The sequence below is a fragment of the Bombus pascuorum genome, chromosome 1 (genome assembly GCF_905332965.1).
Source record: "Bombus pascuorum chromosome 1, iyBomPasc1.1, whole genome shotgun sequence".
NCBI lineage: Eukaryota > Metazoa > Arthropoda > Insecta > Hymenoptera > Apidae > Bombus > Bombus pascuorum.
In genome coordinates this window covers 25,698,961-25,720,036 of record NC_083488.1, presented here as the reverse complement: position 1 = coordinate 25,720,036, position 21,076 = coordinate 25,698,961, and the positions used below count along the sequence as shown (strand labels likewise).

At 35.8% G+C, this 21,076-nt stretch overlaps 1 protein-coding gene and 1 long non-coding RNA gene across 3 annotated transcripts in view; one reads left to right on the top strand and one right to left on the bottom strand.

Moving 5' to 3' along the window:
* LOC132915273 (uncharacterized) overlaps positions 1 to 21,076 on the bottom strand; it is a 65,998-nt gene that overhangs the window by 18,875 nt on the left and 26,047 nt on the right. The gene's annotated exons all lie outside the window — the stretch shown is intronic.
* The window catches only part of LOC132915004 (head-specific guanylate cyclase), a 48,898-nt gene that overhangs the window by 9,700 nt on the left and 18,122 nt on the right, over positions 1 to 21,076 (top strand). Inside the window, exons 2-3 of the mRNA XM_060974622.1 lie at positions 19,279 to 19,352; positions 20,441 to 20,523. Coding sequence (XP_060830605.1) covers positions 19,279 to 19,352; positions 20,441 to 20,523 — 157 coding nt within the window. The remainder of the gene's footprint in view (positions 1 to 19,278; positions 19,353 to 20,440; positions 20,524 to 21,076) is intronic.

Here is a 21,076-nt window from a genome sequence, read left to right as displayed (position 1 = left end):
TAGAAATGACAATTTTGTGGATCAATAATATTGGGAACAGAGCGATATATATGTATACGAATGATGAATACGTGCTCCTTGTACAGTCAATGGTGTAAAGGATAAGTATTTGGACCAAGTGCATAGGATCACCGTATAAGCAAAGGGTGCACACTTTCCAAAGCTTTAGATGGATGTGCTCGAATGTAGGGAACTTAGGGAATGTCCTTGCATCGAGTGAAAGAGATAGAGAAACATAGAATGTTTGAATGCAAGCTCGAATGGTTGTAAAACATACATATTCGAATTAGTTTAGAATTTCAGATTTTTAAGGAAAATTTTTAAGGCGCAACGCACACAACTTTTGATGATTCGAACGTAATGTGAAGATGGCAAACAAGGAATATAGAAATCTCTCACAATCAGTATCTCCATCTTTCTTTTCCTTCGATATTATTGCATAAAACTCACTTCATGTGTATATGCAAAAGCATACATTTCCTCGAGTATGTTAACATCGTAAAATGAAAACAAGAACATGTCCAATCATATGTTACATCTCAATATCAAATCTTCTTTACATAAACGTATCATACACTCAAACTCTAAAACGTAGGTGCACAATCTGATCTTTAGTAAATTCCAGATTTTCTTCGTTGAAATTGGTTACTTCATATCTGTCGATCTTTGTTGAATGTGACACCTCAATATGAAACTTCCTAAACTATCGATAGATGTTAACATGCAGAGTACATTAATCAACCGGCACTTTGCGGAATCTATTAAGTCATATCAAAGTCAAAAGACGTAAAGCGTGCGATGTCACGGATTACACTACTGACTGACCTAAAATACTTCGTCCAGCTGACATACGAATAAAGATATTTTCCCTCGATATCACCAGATTTCTATCGTCATACCTATTTGTCTGAAAAGTCTCTTCAATAAAATAGAATTATTCCTTCGTCCTCTATGTTACAAAATTGACAAATAATTGTCATCTACAGTACTCTACTTTTTACTATTACCATAGTAGGCTTGGATCTATTTTGATCACTTAAAATCTTTAAATAAATTTTCAAATGTACTAAAAATATTCAGGACTATCTGTTAACGTTCACGTTTTAATATCCAGTATATTTTTTAATTGATCGTTAAAAGGTTTTCTTTAATAAAAATTGAAATTCAAGCGTTTAAATTGAGTGTAAAGATTCGCTCGGGCTTGTATTCAAAAGGGAAAAAATGGTACCACGAAAGGTTAATGCATCGCCAAACAGAGTTTCACTCTGCATCTATTCTCCGAATTTATTCACGGGAACTTTCCATTCTTATCGATGAAACCACGACAAATAGCTGTATTTTATTAGTTGCTAATTAAGTAGGGGGTCTACGAAGTTTGCAGCGGAAAATTGGAATCGATAACGGCCATAATATCTGACCGCTATCAGATGGTCGGTTCGCGAACTTTAAACTTCCCGGAAACGAAATTCAGCTCGTAATATTTTCATTAGCGTCACTTTCTGTCCTGTTTTACTAACTCGCTTTCATCTCGTAGTTGATATTCGACCCTGATGCCGCACGCGCAATGCATTTCCTGGTAGTAACCAAACTTCGTCAGTATTCGACAGCAAACAGCCACGTATCGCTGACGAAAGTGGGAAAGAACACGTTGCACTTTAATTTCTGCCAGGTAAATAAAGAGCGCTGTGCTTTTAACTGCACCAAGTGAACATCTAGCGACAGCACAGGGATTCACACGTCGTTGATTCCAAATTTTAACAGTTTCAGATAGATCAGGCAACCCGATTGAATTTATCGGAAAGGATCTACGAAATTTAATGTTGAAAATTACATATATACTCGATTGGTCATAAAGATTAAGATATCTAATGATATTTAACACAAAATTTTATATTCTATTTGTATCATTATAAATTCGTTATTTTTCACTCGCATCACATGTGCCTTATAAATAAAAAAAATATAATGTTCATCAATAAATATAGAAGATCTTCCTATATTTACGCCCTACAATTTCTATGTTCAAATAGAAATTGCAATAATCACTGACTGGTTTGAAACTTCTAATTTTAAATTCTAAATTGGACGTCCCAAAAGAAAATAAAATGAAACTTTTGCAGAATCTTCATGGAAACGAAACTAATAAACAAGAGATACTTTTCTCTGGCACACAGTTTTAAATTAAAGTAACCAAAAGCATAGATAACGCAATCCAAAAAGTAATAACGTGGTACATGTAATGTGAATCTCTTTGATAATGGAATAATTTAAGTAAAGCAATTGTTCTATTTGCATTTACATTTTCTGCAACGTTCTCTCTTGCCCCGGTCTATCCAAATGCTTTCTCGAAAAACTCTTGATGCTCTCTCCGCTCAACGTTCTAACTATACGGCACTCATAACGCACTGGACCCGCTTAGAAACACTCTCACCTTCCTGTACATATACATATATGTACTTTCAACCACTAGTTACTCGATCTGAAGCACATATCGCTCGTACATTTCTTTTCTACGCTCTAGTCACTTCGTTACTTTGAACAACTTTTTCACATGTACACTAATAGCTAACACAAGGTGCAAATCCACTTTATAGTTTTCCACTTTACACATATTTTTCTATAGCCTTTCATAATTTACTTACTACAAAGAAAATCGTACAATCGTATAAACAGGGTTGAAATAGGATTGAATATTACTGTCTAGATATTGCTAATCAATATTTCACCTGGCTAAATTATCCTCTCGATAAACGACAATTGTAAGAAAATTTTACTTTGTATAAGTTTTCAATTTTAGAAATGCACAGCATATGTCAGAACTATAGATTGGTCAAGTATAATAAGAGTTAATAAAATAAACAGCTTTTATTTAATAAAAATGTGCTCAATCTCTATTTTACTATAACAAAGCTTTAAGACATCTACGTACATTGTAATAAGATTTCAACGCGGTTGATGTAAGACGAAATGCATGTCGTCAGGTTACTTAGAATTACATCCTTAAAGCAGTGTCACTGGATTAAGTGAAATCGAAGACATTCTTGATTAATTTATAACTTTAAAATATATTTAACCGCTCAGTAATTAAATAATATAATAGTTACTAGTATTCAGAACAATTAATTTAGTTATTAACAGAAAGTATGTTAATAGAACGTTAATAGAAAGTATGAAAGTAAATGTGTCCACTAGAAACTCTTTAGAAGGATACTACAAATAGATTTGATCACACGATTACACTAAATCTATTACGGCTTGTCAGTAATTCACGTGGAAACAGCGCCATAGGGCATATCGATTGTAACGTATTTATTTTCTTTGTGAAAATTCTTCGAACCGAGCGAAGAATTATCGAACGTTTTTAAAGAGGAACACTAGAATAGGTTGATTCGACCAAAAAGGGTCGAGAGCAATTAACCCAGGAAGTGGCACGGTCAGTGAGATATTATTTTTGCGCTACACCAGTTCCACTTTTAATTTCATCGCGCCATGAAATGTCGTATTCTTTTCCACTTTGCCGTTTAATTCACCGGATTTACGCAGCGTTAATTTAATCAGGTTACCCGCTTTCGTCAAAAAAATTATGACGATTCCGCCTGTGACCAAACCTTGTTCTTCAGTTTCTCGACACAATTTTTTGGCCTAGTCTCGGACAATTCTTCATACGTTTGTTCAATTCGGTGTCGCTCTAACGATAGAATATTACAGAATATTCTTGTACTTTATCTTTCCATTAAATATTGTAAATACATTTTTTCACCATAATTCGTAAATAATTGTAAGATTTGAGAAATTTTTTTACTATTAAGGACACTTTAAATTTTGTTTAATCACGCTATGTCTAACAACAGTTGTAGATGTTAATTACGTAAAAATTATACTTTAAAACAAATGAAAAAATCCATAGAAGTCCTTGTTTCCGAGATCTGAATATTTGTTTCAGAACATGAATGTTCAAACGTTCCTTTCTTTGTATTGAGAATATTATAAACTGAATTATAAAGTCGTTGTATAAAGTATGTAGAATCCAATAACTAACAATTTTCTTGGAAAAATATTCCAAAAGAAAAACAACGGTTTAGGATGAAAACCAACAAAACATTTGTACTACTTTTATATTACTTGGTTGGTATTTATCCTTAAAAGATACATTCATATTATACGAGACATGCCGCCAGCTGTTTCATATTCCACTATTCCGAGCGGCACAAATGAAAAAACGGTGAAAGAAAGTAATGCATCAGTTGCAGCGTTTATTATGCAATTCTTTGGAGAGCGGCACGTGTTAAAAATTAACGACATCAAGGGAAGTACCCGCGTTATGACGGAAGAGAATGCAACATCCGGGCTCGCTAACCGGAAACTTCGACTCGTCGCGCGTTGGTTGGGGAACATCACCGGATGCAGCATTTCGGATGATGCGTTCAATTTTTTAAACGGCTGTCGTTCGTCGAGCTTCTCTTGTGCGAGTTGCCTCGTGAACGAGAATTAAAGGGATTAAGCCTCCTAATGCTGAAAGCGCGGCAAATTAAAGCGAGTAGCTTTCACATCGCCTACTTAAGTTTCACAGCTGCTAAAGTTCGCTTCGTTCGCTCGTTTAATCGCTAATGGCTACCCCGTGCAAATGCTGTCGGAAACGATGATAGAATTTAACGTTGCCTCGTCTTTTTTCTGAACTTTCACGAAAATTTGAATTGATTCTGAATCTAAGTGAAAATAATAATCTTCTATATCTTTGTTATCAAGTCAGTTGTTGAATCTTCCCAGAGTACACGTCTGATGTATATTGGTACATATCTTTTTAAATCATCTTTGACATATGTCTCGTGATGTATTACAGAACACCCTATATATTAGTGATCAGATGCTGTTCAAATTAGACCTGGAGCTTACACAACTATACCTCTACAGTATGTTCACAATCATGGTATAGTGCACTAGATAATGCAGCATCATAAGTGACAAGCATGTACTAGTGAACATGATTGCTATCGCATGTGTTGATTACTCATATGAAGGGACAAAACCATGTAAAAGATTCCATCTGTGGACAATAATGATACATGGCATCTAATGATGATATAAATTTCACACTAAATTTCAAGCAAGAGTTGTGTAGGGTGTTTTTGAAAGAAATCTTTGTTTTGTACGAATTTTTGGGAATTGCATCATAGAAATAACTTCTTATTATCGTGGTCCAATAATTATTGGTAGAATATTAAAGGAATATATGGAAATCACACAACAACAGTTAATAGTCGAATATAATACGAGTATTGTATTCTAATAACTGTTTCATTAGGGACGTGGTTAATGGGACATTCAGCCATGAATTCCCAACAAATCTAGAGACAGAAACGTCTCTTGGGGGAGATCCCTATAACCAGGAATTATGATGAACAGTTGATTATTATCTAACTAATGGACAATTGATTGTCGTTTCAGAAGATACGAACACATATACGTTCAAGAATTAACGTTTGGCAAACAGGCAGTGTTTCAGGTGTTCAACTTCAAGTATAGTGTGTTTCAATAACTTGTGTAGAGAGACTCGAACAACTAAAGCGTAATCTCTCGATATCCCGTTCTACGATCATAAACGTGCCATTTCTCCATACTTATTGCATCAAATAAAATTTTATTGCATCAAAACAATTTAACGATATCTTTAAGTAAAATAATTAAGCCTGCAAATCGCCGGTGATTCACGAATGAAGGAATAGTCCCGTCGTTTATCTGTCTTTACGTTCCACGAAACCGAAGCCAACGCAATGATTATTTCGCGGAATCTTCGAGCGCCGCCGATTCATCGTGCTTTTCGGGAAAACAGAGGGCAGGATAGAAAACGGATTGACGCAGCAAAATCGCAGATCGTTTGTTTTCCCGCTGTTGCAGACGAACCGACGCGCACGTAGCCAGTCGGAAAACGAATCAGAGAAAAACCAGGTTCACGTTCAATTAATAAACGGCGAACAAATAAATAGAACGGTGGCATCAGATTCATCCGTTAAACAAGATAACCGTGGAAGGCGAACGGGGCACCGAAGAATCTTCTATTATTTCGACCGCGTTAAATTGAATTTTACAATCCATTTAATACGCATAAAAGAACGATGCCGACTACCGGAGGATTAAACCAGTCCGCTAATCGCGAAGTAGTCGAATTAGGTTAGCTTCCTGATCATCGCGTCTCGGGATTTCCAACCGAGATCTAATAAAATTCTTCGCCTTTTTGAAAAGAAGAAATTCCACGAAGTTCATTCAGAGAATATTGTTTCTTTTGCGCAATTCGCTTTTTATCTACGAGTACAGAAGCAAAAATAATATGGTATCCATAAATAGGAAAAACTTTATAGCATTCGTTAAATGGTTCTACGTGGACGCGTAAACAAATTTACAACGTATGACGAACAATTTTCCACAGCTTATATATAGATATAATAGCGGTGGAAGGGTTAATACCTAGAGAGAACGTTGGTCGTTGTTTAATTCGATAAAGGGGAGCTTAACACGGTTGAAGGAGTCACGATAAATAACTTGAGCGAGGCCTGCTCGCCGGTTTCCGGCCGAGATACGAAAACGAGTTTCGACGTCGCGTCACCCTAAAATATTGTGGCCCTGATTTTGTGCTGCATCGGTGTCTCGCCGAGGTGCAAATGGAAAATACACGCGATATACTCGATCGATACGTGCCTTCTCTCGTTCCCTCCCTCTCATTCTCTCTATTTCGCAGCTTTTACGGTGCTTCAACGTCTCAAAATAATCGCCTGACTGGTGGATGCGTTCCGAAACGGATACCAGGGTAACTATTGCGGCCCCGTGGCGAGCCTGTGGAAACGTCGTGATCGATTCGGTGTTACAGGCCACGGCGAGGGCGAAGGAATAACGACCGCGACCGATATTCAAATTCGCCCGACGAACATGCTGGTTCGATTAAAAAGACTTGAGGTTTCGAGCTGCGTTCACGCCAGAAGAACCAAATATTTAGTTAGAGGGGCTGGAAGGAGGAAAATTTTAGGTCACGAATTTCGAAACAGCACAAACCCATCCTTTGATTTTATTTAGACTTTTCGGTTCACTCGTATTTGTCTTTTTATTATCATTTTAGAAACATATGATGTAAAACCGAATGATTTTTAAAATAGCAGTTCACGATTATATAAATCGTTTTATAAAACCAATTGGCTCGACAGTAGGTAGAATGAAATTGTATGTGTAAGTAATAATGGAAAGATTAATCAAAGAGATTAACGGAAAACTAAAAAAGATGAAGAAATACTTGTCTTGTTTTAAATATTGGAATTTCTGTTACATGCATAGTATACGTATGTATAAGGTATTGTAATTTAGCAAAAAAAGTATTTCTCCTTTTGTTAACAGATATTGAAAGCAAGCAGATATGAAGCGAGTAATAATATCTGTAATAGGATATGATTTGAAAGGGAGATATTTTACATGAACAAATAAGTGAAATATTTCAAATATTTTTTCATTCAAAGAAATACATTTTCAAAATTCGTGGAATAGCTTTTCCATTTCACGAGTATCGCAATATAACGAGTTTCGCAATGCAATTACTGAATGCGTGGCCTTATTTGCTGGAAAAAAGCTACATACGTTCTCGTGAAACGTTTAAAACATTCTGCAATCCTTTTTGTAATTTACATTCATAACAGTTTGTAACGGTAATAATAATTGATTAATTTCCACTGGTCCTAAACGAAAAAATTTTAACTGAATTGTATTCATTCGAGTTTATGGACGAATAGATATGTATGTATTCAGTACGTCAATAATTACTAATTGATTTTGCCAATTTGTTGTTATTCGAAGTGTTTGCACGGTACATATTGATATTTACATTCACATTTATGAAATTTCTATAATCAATTTTTTCTTCGATTTGATTGGTGCTTATAAATTAAGCATCACGATCAAAGCTGTTAACAAGATCTGTTTCTTTACGAAAAACATGCAGCTTAAAAGACAACGAAAACTACATAATAGGTTTACCCTTACAAAAGAGTGATAACCTTTCAAATTCTATTTCTCTTGCTGCATTGTAACAAATTTTACCACAAGCTCTGTTTCTGGAATGCCATCGTTTACCACAACGTAGTCGTTGTAAACACCGTTTGACGGCTTTTCGTCGCCGAATTTGCGGTTTCGTATTGTTCCAGATTCTTCGTGTATCGTTTTTCAATAGGAACATTCTATCCGCTTTGTACGATCCCCGTTATCGCTACTCCATCGTGTCACATATATATTTCCAATATTAGTTCCCTCTTTTATTTACCATGTTTCCTATTCTTTTTCTTGTTATCAAGCCCGAGTCGATTAATTCCCTTGAAACAAGAATGCAATTTCTCGAATGAACGAGTTCTTATATAACCATGCTCATAAACCTCTGTATATATGGCGGAATATATCAGGCAAAGACGTAAGTTTTATTGAGTCGCGAAACGCAAAGCGCGTGTTCAACGCGTGAAGAACCAAATATGCATGCACGCGATCGCGTTACGCACGGTATACAAAAACATAAACGTTATTGTCGAAAGAAATGTAAGTACAGATGTTGGCAAAGGCACGAGACATCGTTCCATGGAGATTAAATGAAGCTAATGGAACGGCAATTTCGGTGTTTGCAATCTTATAACGCATTTTGTCCGAAGAATAATGGAACGCTCATCGACCGGGGGGGGGGGAATTACGTAAACTTTTACTGGTACAACACGTTGTTTCAATTTTTCGCCCGGTTTCTTCGAAACTCTAAACCAGTTCACCGCTTTATCGTCGAGCTTTTCACTCGTGTATCCATCATCGACTATAAACACTGCTTTTCAGCAACTTCTGTGAACAATTATGTGTTCGTTATGATCTTAATTTCCGCTCTATTTAACTCGACCAAAGCATTTTAAATAAAATAAAATGGTGTTTGTGTGTACGCGCCTATTTTGTACTAACGAAATTATATTACGGTGCAAAGAGATAGTGGTATATAATGATAAATATAAAATATGAATGAGAAAGCAATCTCTATCTTAATTTTCGTAATTGGATCTTAAATTTCATTGCTTCGTGTTCAAGTAATGATTGCTCTGACCTATGTTCTTCCATTTCCGAACTACAGCAAAAGATTATTTTCTTCTTAAAAGTGCGATGCTTCAGAGAAACAGCCAATATTCGCCTTTGACCGCATTCTTACCCTCACAAAAAGAAGTAGAAAGAATAGAGAGCTATCTTTGTTCTTAAAAGTTCACTATCTATGTATTAGAAGTTTCGTGCTATCAAGAAATTGCAGTGCTAGAAACTTACGATTTTAAATATAGTAAATAATATAGGATGATTCGCGAGACAGAAATACTATTCGAAGCTAGAGTATTGTATTTACGTGTCTTGAGTAAATTATATAAACCTAGTTAGTAACACGGAGGCGAAGAAGTGACCCAATATTGTTCTCATCTCTCTGTGAATAGATACAATTTCTGCTGCTGTTTCGTGTTTGAGTAAAACAAGAAGGTTGCCTGTTCTTGCCGACCAACAATATCATTTCACTAGAGATTCAAATTAAAACGATTCGGAATTTGTGCATAAATAAATACAGTGGCTACAAAATATATTTACACGCCCCCTTATTTTCCAATGAAGAGCCTTTTTGATCAGATTCTGTATGTATTTCATTTACATAATATTAAATTATTACAGTCATATGATAATGTTACTAGACGATATGAAATTATACATTTACATAAATGTATACAATAATAAACTTAGTGTGAAAATATTAAACTAAAAATTAAACGATAATGAAAATTCACGATAAAAAGAAGGTAAGCTAATAAATTGATAATAATAAAACAGTTGACAAATCAAGCGAAAAGCTAAATTTTATTCCGCTTTTCGATATTTTCCTTCTTAGACGTTTAAATATTGCGTCTCGGACGCTTCGTCTTATCGCGTTTCTGCTCATCTATCTTCTGCATTCCGAATATCTCAGTTCCAAAATTCAATTCCATCATTTGCATCTTCCATAACGTAACATTGTGACAACAAGATCAACGATATCTTACGCTTTCATAAATTGTTAGCGTGTATCCTCCCGGGTTGACAGATAAAAGCAGCGGGAAATCGATGTTCGAACGAAGAATCGTCGCGTTATTGCATTCAGCCTGCGTCTACCCTCGACAGATCTCGTTATTTTTCGTATAGTACAGTTTCAATTGCATTTATCCACGGAGAAGCGCCGCAAGCAACGCTCCCGTTTCTATTCTACGCTCGGAACCGTCTTCCTTCCGCTGTGTTTCACGTAGACCGCGTAATTTCTTCGCACAGCTGCGCGTCACGGTGCCTAAACGAATAACGGACGAGACAACATGACAATCGAGAGACGAATTTTAATGACGTAAGAGAAGGGTTGAGTTGAGAACGCAGGTGATCGGTCCAGTCAGTGATAAATTTTAAAGAAATCAGTGTTTAATCCCTTTAGGTCGAATTTATCAAAGTACAAAAAAAAAAAAAAATGACCAATTTTTATTTCTCTGAGAAAGAAAGAAACAATCGATGGCCTGAAATTAATTCTGCTACGAAGGAGAATTATTTCAATTAGAATCTTTTCATATTTTGTTCGAATTTGAGATATTCTTTGACGTTAAGAAGATATAACTGAGTCAAAGATAACCGAAAAAACGTAACATGGTGAAATACAACTATTCGTTATAGATTTTATACACTCTGGAATATTTATTTGCAACAATGCTTATTGTATTTTTTAAAATCATGTTTCAATCAAAGAAAAATTAAACTAGCACAAATTACGTACGGTCTACCTACGCCTTTTCAGAATTACGTTATTACGAAATTTTAATTATACGATATAATGTTTAAATATGTTACGGCTAGCCGTCATTAACATAATTTGAATCCAGTAAATCTGGTAACTAAATGGATATGATATTCGTTAATTAATCCTCAAATTGCACATATTAAATATTATATAATATTCGTAATTCATCGTTCGGATTTATGAGACCATGTAATATGGCGTTGTACGAATATAAATGGAAGGAAAGAACTATAGATCGGATAAATATGTATTATCTAGCTTGACGTACAAACGGTATCCCTTTCCATCGTAATTCTATCATCTCGACCTCATTTCGCTCACGTCTACTTGCTTTTTCAGCTATTCGCTTTCAAAACGTAATTAACCGTCACGGATATTCGATATGGAAAACAAAACTTATATTCTGATTTGAGACAATAATGGTAATTGTATAAATAACCAAGTAAATTAATACCAAATGCAAAATACATGGCAAACATCAAAGAAACACAAAATATCTTGCGTACTACTATTTTAATAATGATCTCCGGTGTCAAAGGATCTCCTATGTGTTACAGTAGAACGTTGATTATCCAAACTAATCATGAATCACGGTGTACGGGTAATCGAATAACTTTGGTTTCACACAAGAGCAGACTATAGGTCTACCTGAAACTATTTTATCAATATTAATATTAAACAGAAACAAGAATTTTTCTTCTTGTTTTCTTGCAAAGAACTATTTCTACCTCTCCTCCCATCTTCCTTTCTTTTTTACTAATTTTACAGATACAAATCTTCGAGATTCGATAAATGGAACGACAAGATCAGGCATTTGTACGTGTTCACACTTCGAGTAAAAGTGGTGTCTTTATTAAACCGCTTCTTCTAACACCAGAAACAAAAAGTACAGGCACACAATGCTTTGCCTCTTGGCAATTGTAATCCACGTTGTTCTTCCATTGTTGTAGCCGCTTTCCGTGATTGCATCGGGAATCAACACATCGCTTGAACCACGTCTTTCGCCTAGGTCAGTCTCGTTTGATTTTCATACAGGGTTCATACAAGGATTTCCGTAGCGTTGGAGTTCAGTTCGATTTCCGATTATGTACACACTGTGTATATTAAAATTTTCAATCTTCGTCCGATCATATCAATATTTGCAAGTACGAATGAAATCCGAATACGAGAAAACCACGTGAGAAGCGATTTCGTTTATAAAATATTAATTCCAAGCTGTGTCGTAGTATCCAGGATTATTATACAATTCATTGATCCAAATGCTGTTTAGACATTGCATTCGAGTGCACAATACAGTTTCTTTTGGTTTTTTATCATTAAACTCGAACTAGACTTTTGTCTCAATTGTGTTATTATTATCTTTTTTTTTTTTTGGTTTAGAAAATCATTATCCTCTAAAGTAAAAAATGTTAAAGTTAAATATTTCTAGATCGACGGTCAGTTATTTCAGCACGAAGCATTTGTGTTTTAAAGTAGAGAGAAATTTAATTCTAGCGAAGGTACTTGTTTTGAAGGCGCTTTGTGAAGAAGGTCCAAAAGTTTCGAGAAAATCTGCAGCTCACCGAAACTTTTCTTGGTGTTTGAGCAACACTGTTCATCAGTGTTGAAAGCATCTCGAAATTAGGTTCGTTCAAATTCTACTGTCATTTGTCCTACGATTTATGCTTCGTTAATCCGACTTTCTTACAGATGTACATATTCTTAGCCGAAGATACAGGGAAGATGACAAGTGAGGAATAAGAGAAAAAAGATAAAAAGTTCGATGTTAATAAACTTAAATTTTCCTTTAAATATTCTGAATCATAGTATATATTTTTCTAAACGTTTATCATATGCCTTCTCACCAAAGTGTAGGTAACGTTTAATGTTAAATCTGATGTTAATGACGCTATAATTAATTCAGTAAGATAACGCCGTATGTATCTATATTTCAGACAATCCGTTAACATAATATACAGCATTACAAGACTTTAAAAGTAGGAGAGAAGATCTGAAAGTTTACGAAGAACATCGCTATAAAAAGATTTAATAACGTTAATAAAACAATGATTTCGGTTCTTAAAACTTAAACAGATTCCAACCTCGGGTCTTTGCGAAAAGTTAAGGAGAATTAATAGTTCAAGACAGATTATCCAACTAAAGTTTGGTCATTGAAATTTTCGTTGCTATACGTAACTTAATATAGTCCATAGACTACTTATAAAATACATAAATCTATGCGGTCTTCAGTTTCTAATATAACAAGGAGAATGAATATGTTGTCACGTTACAAAAGAAATTTCGAGAAATTTTGTATAATATATTCATGGAACTTTTTTATGGTAAGTGTTCAAGTATTTGAATCGATGCAATTTATCAAAATAAATTGCAACCCATACGCAAACGATCCTAACTAAATGTTACCTCGATGTAACAGAGAAACTCGTTATCGTCACGGTAACCTCGAGAAAGGGTTCAAGTATAGTAGCATGACAGAGATACAACGAATAAATCCAATACTCGTGTCGACTAAAATTACTCGACCGTATTGATAAGAGATGAAATTGGCTGGTTTCCGCGTGACAACCTTCGTTCTAATGTCGTTTCACAGCGATCGTGAATGCGTTTTCGGCGCGATTTCGTAAGTGCACGCGCGTGGAAAACTTGATTCCCGGCAATTTGACTAAGTAACGAAGTTTCAAGCCTCTGCCCGTTCAATTCGTCAAAATGGAACGGAACTCGACCAATTTAAGCGTCGTCCCCGAGCTTCACCAAGTGTGTTTCTGTCTCCGCGTCAGTCATCGGCAGGGAAACAATTAATTTCGCGTTACCTGTCAGACCCTTTTTCTACGATTCACGATAACGTCCCTTGACGTATTTTTCAATGCGACCTGAATTCAAGCACTGCGTTGAAAAATTCAATCCCGTCGGCGACGCTTCGCATTCGCGCCAAGTTGAAACAGACTCGCAGCTGCTGCTATGGATTTCGCATTTCGTCGCACGTACGGCGTATATAGAGTGCAGAATGTAATTTTCGCATTGTCTTCGTTTTAACGCGATGTTAAAATAATTAGTTGCTTTCGGTTATGCACCGGCACATGAAAGTACTCGAATACTTGTGAAAATTATTTCTGAATATACTATATGTATCATAAAAAACTTATTATGAAAGATTATGGTATTATCTTCATTACGAGTAACATAAAAAGATATTTAGTACAGGTTTCAGTAATGAACGCCTGCATTCCGTTATACCGCGTTTAACGTATTGTACGCGTTGTATTCAAAAATATGTAGAAATTTTATTGTGCTCACTCTGAATCTAAAAATGTATATTTGGGAAATTGGATACGAAACTTAATTAGAAAAACGTTTGTATGGATTATATCTTCGACAAATTACGATATTCATAAAATTTCATGGAAGACAATAAACCATGCAATTCTCAGAGATTCAAAATTCTTTCAATAACAACAACTATACCCTTAAATTGTACAGATTATATTCATGCGGTTTGATTATTCTGGTAGTTGAAAATGCATGCAGTTATTTGATATTCATAACGTAATTAAATCTGCATAGAATTGAATTCGCTACAAAATGGAAAACTCGTTGCTGCAAGATTGAGGAAACCTTGGATGTTGACTAAAAATTTAAAATATTATGATTTCGTTATGTTAAAAAGAAGCAATTCACTTTGCTACACGGTATTCGTTACATGGCGCACGATATCCAGATTTGTATGCAGTATAAAAATCACATGGCTCACAGCTTTCAACGCATTAATAAGCTTGAGGCTAAGAAAGAAGCGCAAAAAGCCCTGATGCATATTCAAAACGAGAAGGTAGAAGAGGTATATAAAGCGCGGGGCGTCCGAGTGTATCGTATAATACCTTCAAAGCTCGCTGAAAATCTTGACGAAACTTTGCCCGGAGCTTTCAACGTGTTGTCGCGTACCGATGAAAAGCAGAAGAAGAAAAGAAACAAAGAGAAGTGTGGAAAAATTTCGAGAAATCTTATCGACCATAAATACCGATTCATAATTAAACGTGTGTTCTTCATGAGTAGTTTAAGCAACCTTCCGTTTTTATTCCAGAAAATGCTCTATCGATTTTGGCCCCGATTGGAGCACCGCTATCGAGACATTGTGTACCCGAAAGATCTTTACTTTTGCCAAATTCCATTCAACAGACTCGGCGTAGCATGGGACGCATCAGCTAATCGCGTCAGAATTCCCATGAAATACCGAAACTCGTTTCTCACTTTCGTTGATTGCACACACCCGTTCAGTTCTATCGAGTCGAATTTTCTAACCAACGAATTCGCGTAACTTTGGAAAATTACTGGCCCTCGAGGGAGAGAGAGAAAAAGAGAGAGAGCGCGCAATTTCCAATCGGATTATTCGCGCAAGTGTGTATACGGCGAGTTATTACATTATTTAGCCGATCGATGTCTCGGATTAAGCCCACCATCTAAATCCTCATCGATCGAATCTTATCTGTGTGCCCAACCATATGAATTAATTACGATCACGATCGCGTTTGATTTCGAGACATTAATAACACGATTCAGCAACTATGGAAATTCTAATAATTCTTTTTAATAGATCTGCGTATGCGTGGCGATTGTACGGGCATAGATGCACGCCTAACGCATCGATAGGAGAACGGCTGTCATCAATCATATGCGAAAACGGTTACGAATGGTATCGAAAAACTGTCACGTCCCGTGAGAAGGTGTAAAAGGTGTCATCGAGTATGGAATATAATAAATTCGATAACCGTTCGATATATTAAGTTGACAGACAGGCAGAAATAGGTTGCCTATAAGAGAACAAAGATCGACTAATAAAATTTGGTAAATAAATGTTCGGTGTTAGGCTGATCATAGGATTTCTTGTTAGCATGGGAAACAATGGTATTTTAACTTCACGAAAACACTGACGAACCACGCATTTAATTGTAATATGTATATTACTAACAATTTGAATAGATAGTGCAAATAAAAATCTGTATAATGGTCGATACTTTCAATTACTCGATGAAAATCTTCCTTTTCTCAATCGTTGTGAACATATTATCGAAAATACGCTCAGAATCTTTCCATTGTTCTCAGTGGACTAAAAATTCTGCGTCGCGAGACCGAAGCTATTGTTTGATCAGGAAGAAGTTTGACTGGGAATTCGATTGGAGCACGCCGCTCTTAGCTGGTCGAGCTTTTTGAAACCGAAGTAGCAGGAAATAAAATTCTCGTCCATTTGCCTACTTCTTCAAATGTTTACTTTCCTTTTTAAGAGTTCCGCCCGTGATAAAGAAATTTAATCAACTCGACATTGGCGAACGCTTCCACGTCCTACCTTTTAAATCGAGAAACTTTTCATCAAACGCGACCGTACTGACGCCAAACAGAAGTAACGGATTCCGGACGACAATGGAGATTATGTTATCGATCGAGACGAGTGTTTCTTCCACTCGCCTCCTGCTCCCTGTCACCGTTTCAGACTAAAAACTCGCATTTCCATGTAAGATCTCGCCGAAGTCGGTGCACAAAGAGAGGTTCGATCTGCTTTTACAAGATGTCAAACGCGTTTGCACGTAGCCACTTGCAGCCTTTTCTTCGACATGATACATCTTTCTGAAGCTGGTAGCTTGTTGACTGAAATCTCTCCATTCGCAATTCTGGGAACTTTGCCATAAAGTGCTCGTTAGCCAATACCGCCATTTTAAAACGGTGAGCGGTTCCAATTTCATAAGAATTAAACGCTACTGTTCTCGAAGTTGTCCCTATTCTTTGCTTGATATATTTCGATAATAAATATCATTAAGGATTCCAGTACCAGCAATAACTGTTAAATTTCATTTTCTGCCGAAACTGTTTCAGATATACGATCTTCGCCTTCTTTTCTTTTTTTTTTTTTTTTTGTCGCTTGTGATTTATACATGTCGAGACCTTACGGTACTTTCCAGTGCGAGTAACCGGCATATGGGATTTACGAACCAGTGCTATCGGATTAGAAATTTATTCTGTGTCCTGAAAAATATATCCTATGTAAAAACTTTTCCAGTGTATATAAAAATCCATGAAGCGGTAAAAACGTCTTTATGTAGTTTACCATTGACGTACCTAAACTTTTAAAATAAAGAAACTGTAATAACTCCTAGAATTTTGTAATATTACCGTCAAGAAAATCTCATGGTAATTTATATCTATAATGTCCTAATAATACATAACAACATAAGATGTAAAAACCATATAATCTCGAACAGAGAGATTGACTCCATTACAGGATCCTTGCATGCAAAAACTTAATCTAGACTCTTAACTTAATGAGAGTATGTACTAGTAGCTGACATCTTAGCTATTATCTTGGTTCAGAAGCTGTTCCTTTGGTAGCAAAAAACTCATTGATATTACTACAATTATACTCTCAACAAACATTATCACCATACTATTATCACCATAATCAAGAGCAATTACATAAATGATTCACTGAGAATTTATCATCAATCGGCAAAAAGCAAATATGTTTAATAATATTACAGGGATATTATCCACCTATTTTTCTCTATTGACAAACTGCATTCCCACTTGACAATCCCACATCTGGGCCCACATAATTTATACACATTATTCCCATCAAGGGATTGACAGGGTTAAAATGGGATCGTAAATAACGAGGGATGTTAGAAAGCATTCGACTGTAACCTTAATCGTAAATAGAAGTTAGTTTACGAGGTAACGGGTTGTCGAGGCACGCGTCCACATCCAAATTAGGGGCAGAATTCTTGTCGATGGGCAAAGAGGAATAATGCAAATCGTAATTCAATGTGATTCAACGTCGAGAACCGGTCAGAGAGCGATTTTGCGTTCAACCCTGGCAACGAAGGTCGCGTAGGCAAAGTAATGCCCTACATAACTGCTTCGAGAGTAGAAATTCTCGCTCCTTCCCTCTCTGTTTCCCCCGTTCCCTTCAGAGCATAGTTAACCGTGGCGGAATACCAAGTGGAACGATAAATTCTGGCGCAAAGTGCTCGTCATAATTTACGATTAAAAGCTGGATCGGTTCGTGAGCGACCTCTATCAAATTATCTCAAGTGATTATTAATTCCGTCGTAACCTACGCGTGAATCGTAAAAGAAAACTTTATATTTCGGGAAGTTATAGTGTAGGTGAAAAAAAGTCGTGAAGAAAGTAGGGAAAAAAGTAATCGTTCAGTCGTAATCGTTCCTGACAGTAAGATCGTTTTATGGGTTCACTAGAAGGATAGAAGCATGGTCGCGTTTCTTATGGTCCTCAGAGACAGATGTGGTTTATGCGAAGTTCTCGAAAAATCCGTCACGCGAAACGTTCTTACTGCAGCGACTATATTGGTTTCTTCCAATTACTAAAAGTATAAGTTACTCAAACAGGTTACGATAAATCGACACGTTGTTAAGCTTATTAAGTTAATTGGAGGTTTTGTCGGAGATTAATGCTTATTGGATATCTTTACAACATTTGAGGACATCTTGGATATAAAAGTAAAGAGTCTGTTCGATACCGTTAATTCGACGCGTTCGATAAAGGATTGAAAATTAACTAATTTATATTTAAGTAACATTTAATTTAGATCTGCCTAAAATTTATACTTTTATTCCAAACGTAGTAATTTTTACGTACGAAATAAAGTCCGAGACCCTTGAAATTCTTTTTCGAAATATAAGTAATTACATCTCGGGAATCCGATTTCCAGTGCGAGCTGTTTAAATGTCAGACAGCTGAGTACGCAATGACACTCACACGTATGCAGAAAATACGCGTTCAGATAGTATGTACCAAGTAAGTACAGCAAGTATTCTAATATGTCTCTGAATTCAAATATTGACATTTTATATGAAATTGAAAGATAAGAAGCTTCTAACTTACTTTTACATTACGTCGATATATTTCTTCTTACCGCTAATATCACGTGCTAAATATTTAATTGAAAGCTCTTTTTCCAATAATTTTTATCCTCAGTGAAAATCACCACCACTATATGTAAAAGATGTTCAAAATCAAATTTATATTCAATGTATAAATAAAATCTACTTTGACAGCTATGAAAGACATACAAGTTATAATATTCTATACAAAGCACTTGAAACTCAGTTGTAAATCACAAAGAACATATCGTAAAATTTGTTGAAAGTAGAAGTAACTTTTTATCCTGATACGAGCCATTAAATCTACTAACGCCAGACTGTACATCATACATAAAGTGTCAGCCAAGAGAGCAAACACTCGAAACGGAACAAAAGTTTCCGAAGCATCTTAGGATAAGTGTTGCAATTTCTGTAATCGCTATAATTCTCACCGACAATTTCCCGACGGAATCGTCAGTATGTGTGCGTAAATTCTGTACACAGCACACGTCTTATTCGACGAAAGATATCTTCTTTCTTGGCTATACATCTCTACTTTCGCTTTTATTGCAGAACGAGGCGGTTGCCGTAGCTCTGAGAGTTCTCTTAAGCAAAGAGGAGGAGTCGTATCCAACCACGAGGTATCTGTAAGTATTTCATTTTGCAAATATATCCCATCTAAGATCGTTCGAAGCAAGCTTACGTCGGCAAATATCACCTAAAATAGAGGACAAATGAGAAAGGTTGGTCGAAGCTTTTAACGAAATTTTCCTGTCGCCGAGCAAAACGAAGCGTGAAAGGGAGAATCGATATGTATTTAGAAATTCTCACTTCATGAGTTATCACCGAAGGAATAAATTCGCGATAAATGTTAAAATCGTATTCCACGAAGTACAATACGTGTCACGAGCTGAATTTGTCATCGATTTCCAAATTCATTCAAAACCGTCGCGTCGGGCTAATCGCAGATATTATTGAATCATTGAGCTGCAAACACAAAAGCTTTTAAATATTTCTATAAATGGAAATTTATAATAGACACTGATTAAGATAATTAAACAATTCTTGGAAAAGAACCGCTTCCAGGTATACGTTAATGCATCAAGCTGCGAAATTTAATAACTTATGTAGACTTTTGACGATGCAGAAATAAATCAAATATACGAATTATATACGGCGTTTCCAGCTAAATATTTGTACGCAATTTTCCACGAGAATATATTTCCTCTTTAATTTGCGTTTTATTTTCGATGTTGAAAAGGATAAAAGGATAACTTTTTTACATACCGACATATACAACTCATTCAAAAACTTTGATCAACCGTTTTCATGCAGTCTATCCGTACTATACTATATTTTATCCCTCTTCAAACCTATGCAATTACTAATAAACATTTCTATGGAGAGCTTTCCCCTATTCTTTATTTCGACAATCGACACAGTGAATTACGCACTCGTTCGATTAACGAGATCACCAATAAAAATAAGAGTTCTATAAATCGCTCTGATCCGTGCTAACTGAATTTCATCGAAACCGACTGGTACGTCGCGTCGCTGAACGCTCGTAACTGTTTTATTTACGTGCGCGATTTCACGTTACGAATCGCGTTTCTCGAAAAGCGAGTACCAAAGAAACGCGTTCCGGAATCAATCCGTCGTTAAAGATGCGCGGCGAGAGTTTCTAATTGAAGTTCCTACCTCTCTTAACCGCAAACTATTTTGCTCGATATTTCAGCGAGAAGGTGTTCCGCAATGTCGACGCCGAGGAGAACTATAACTTACTGGAGGACATTTACGAGACGCTAAGTTATCACTGCGGTAAGATGTTATTGCTAACAGGATGTGTATGTGTATGTGCGTATGTGTGTATTCAGAATAGTGCGCATGTTTACTTCAACAATTTGCTTCAATGTACAAAGGAATAAACACCAGAAATCTAAAGAATTATTTTTGAACGTAATAATACATTATTACAACTTTCTGTTTTAATTTTGAATTTACCAACAAGGAAAATAACACGATAGAGCTTCGATTATCCGAATTAAAATCATGGTACATGCTGTTCAAATATTCGAATTTTTCAGATCATCAACTTTGTTCTTATGTCAGAGAAGATCATTTACTTCGAACGAATTACACATTTCTCATTTTCGTTTTCCAATCTATTTTACGAAGGGTCATATCCAAATTTTCCACTAATCGAAATTTCAATGATCGATTCTTTGGATAATCGAGATTCTACTGTACTCGTAAATCGTTTTCGTCGTCCTTAGTTTACTTTCTAAAAAATTCTAATGTTAACTCGAACTATAATTCTAGTTATGTCAACGCGATGATGTTCCATTTTTAATAATAAAATTTTACAAATGCG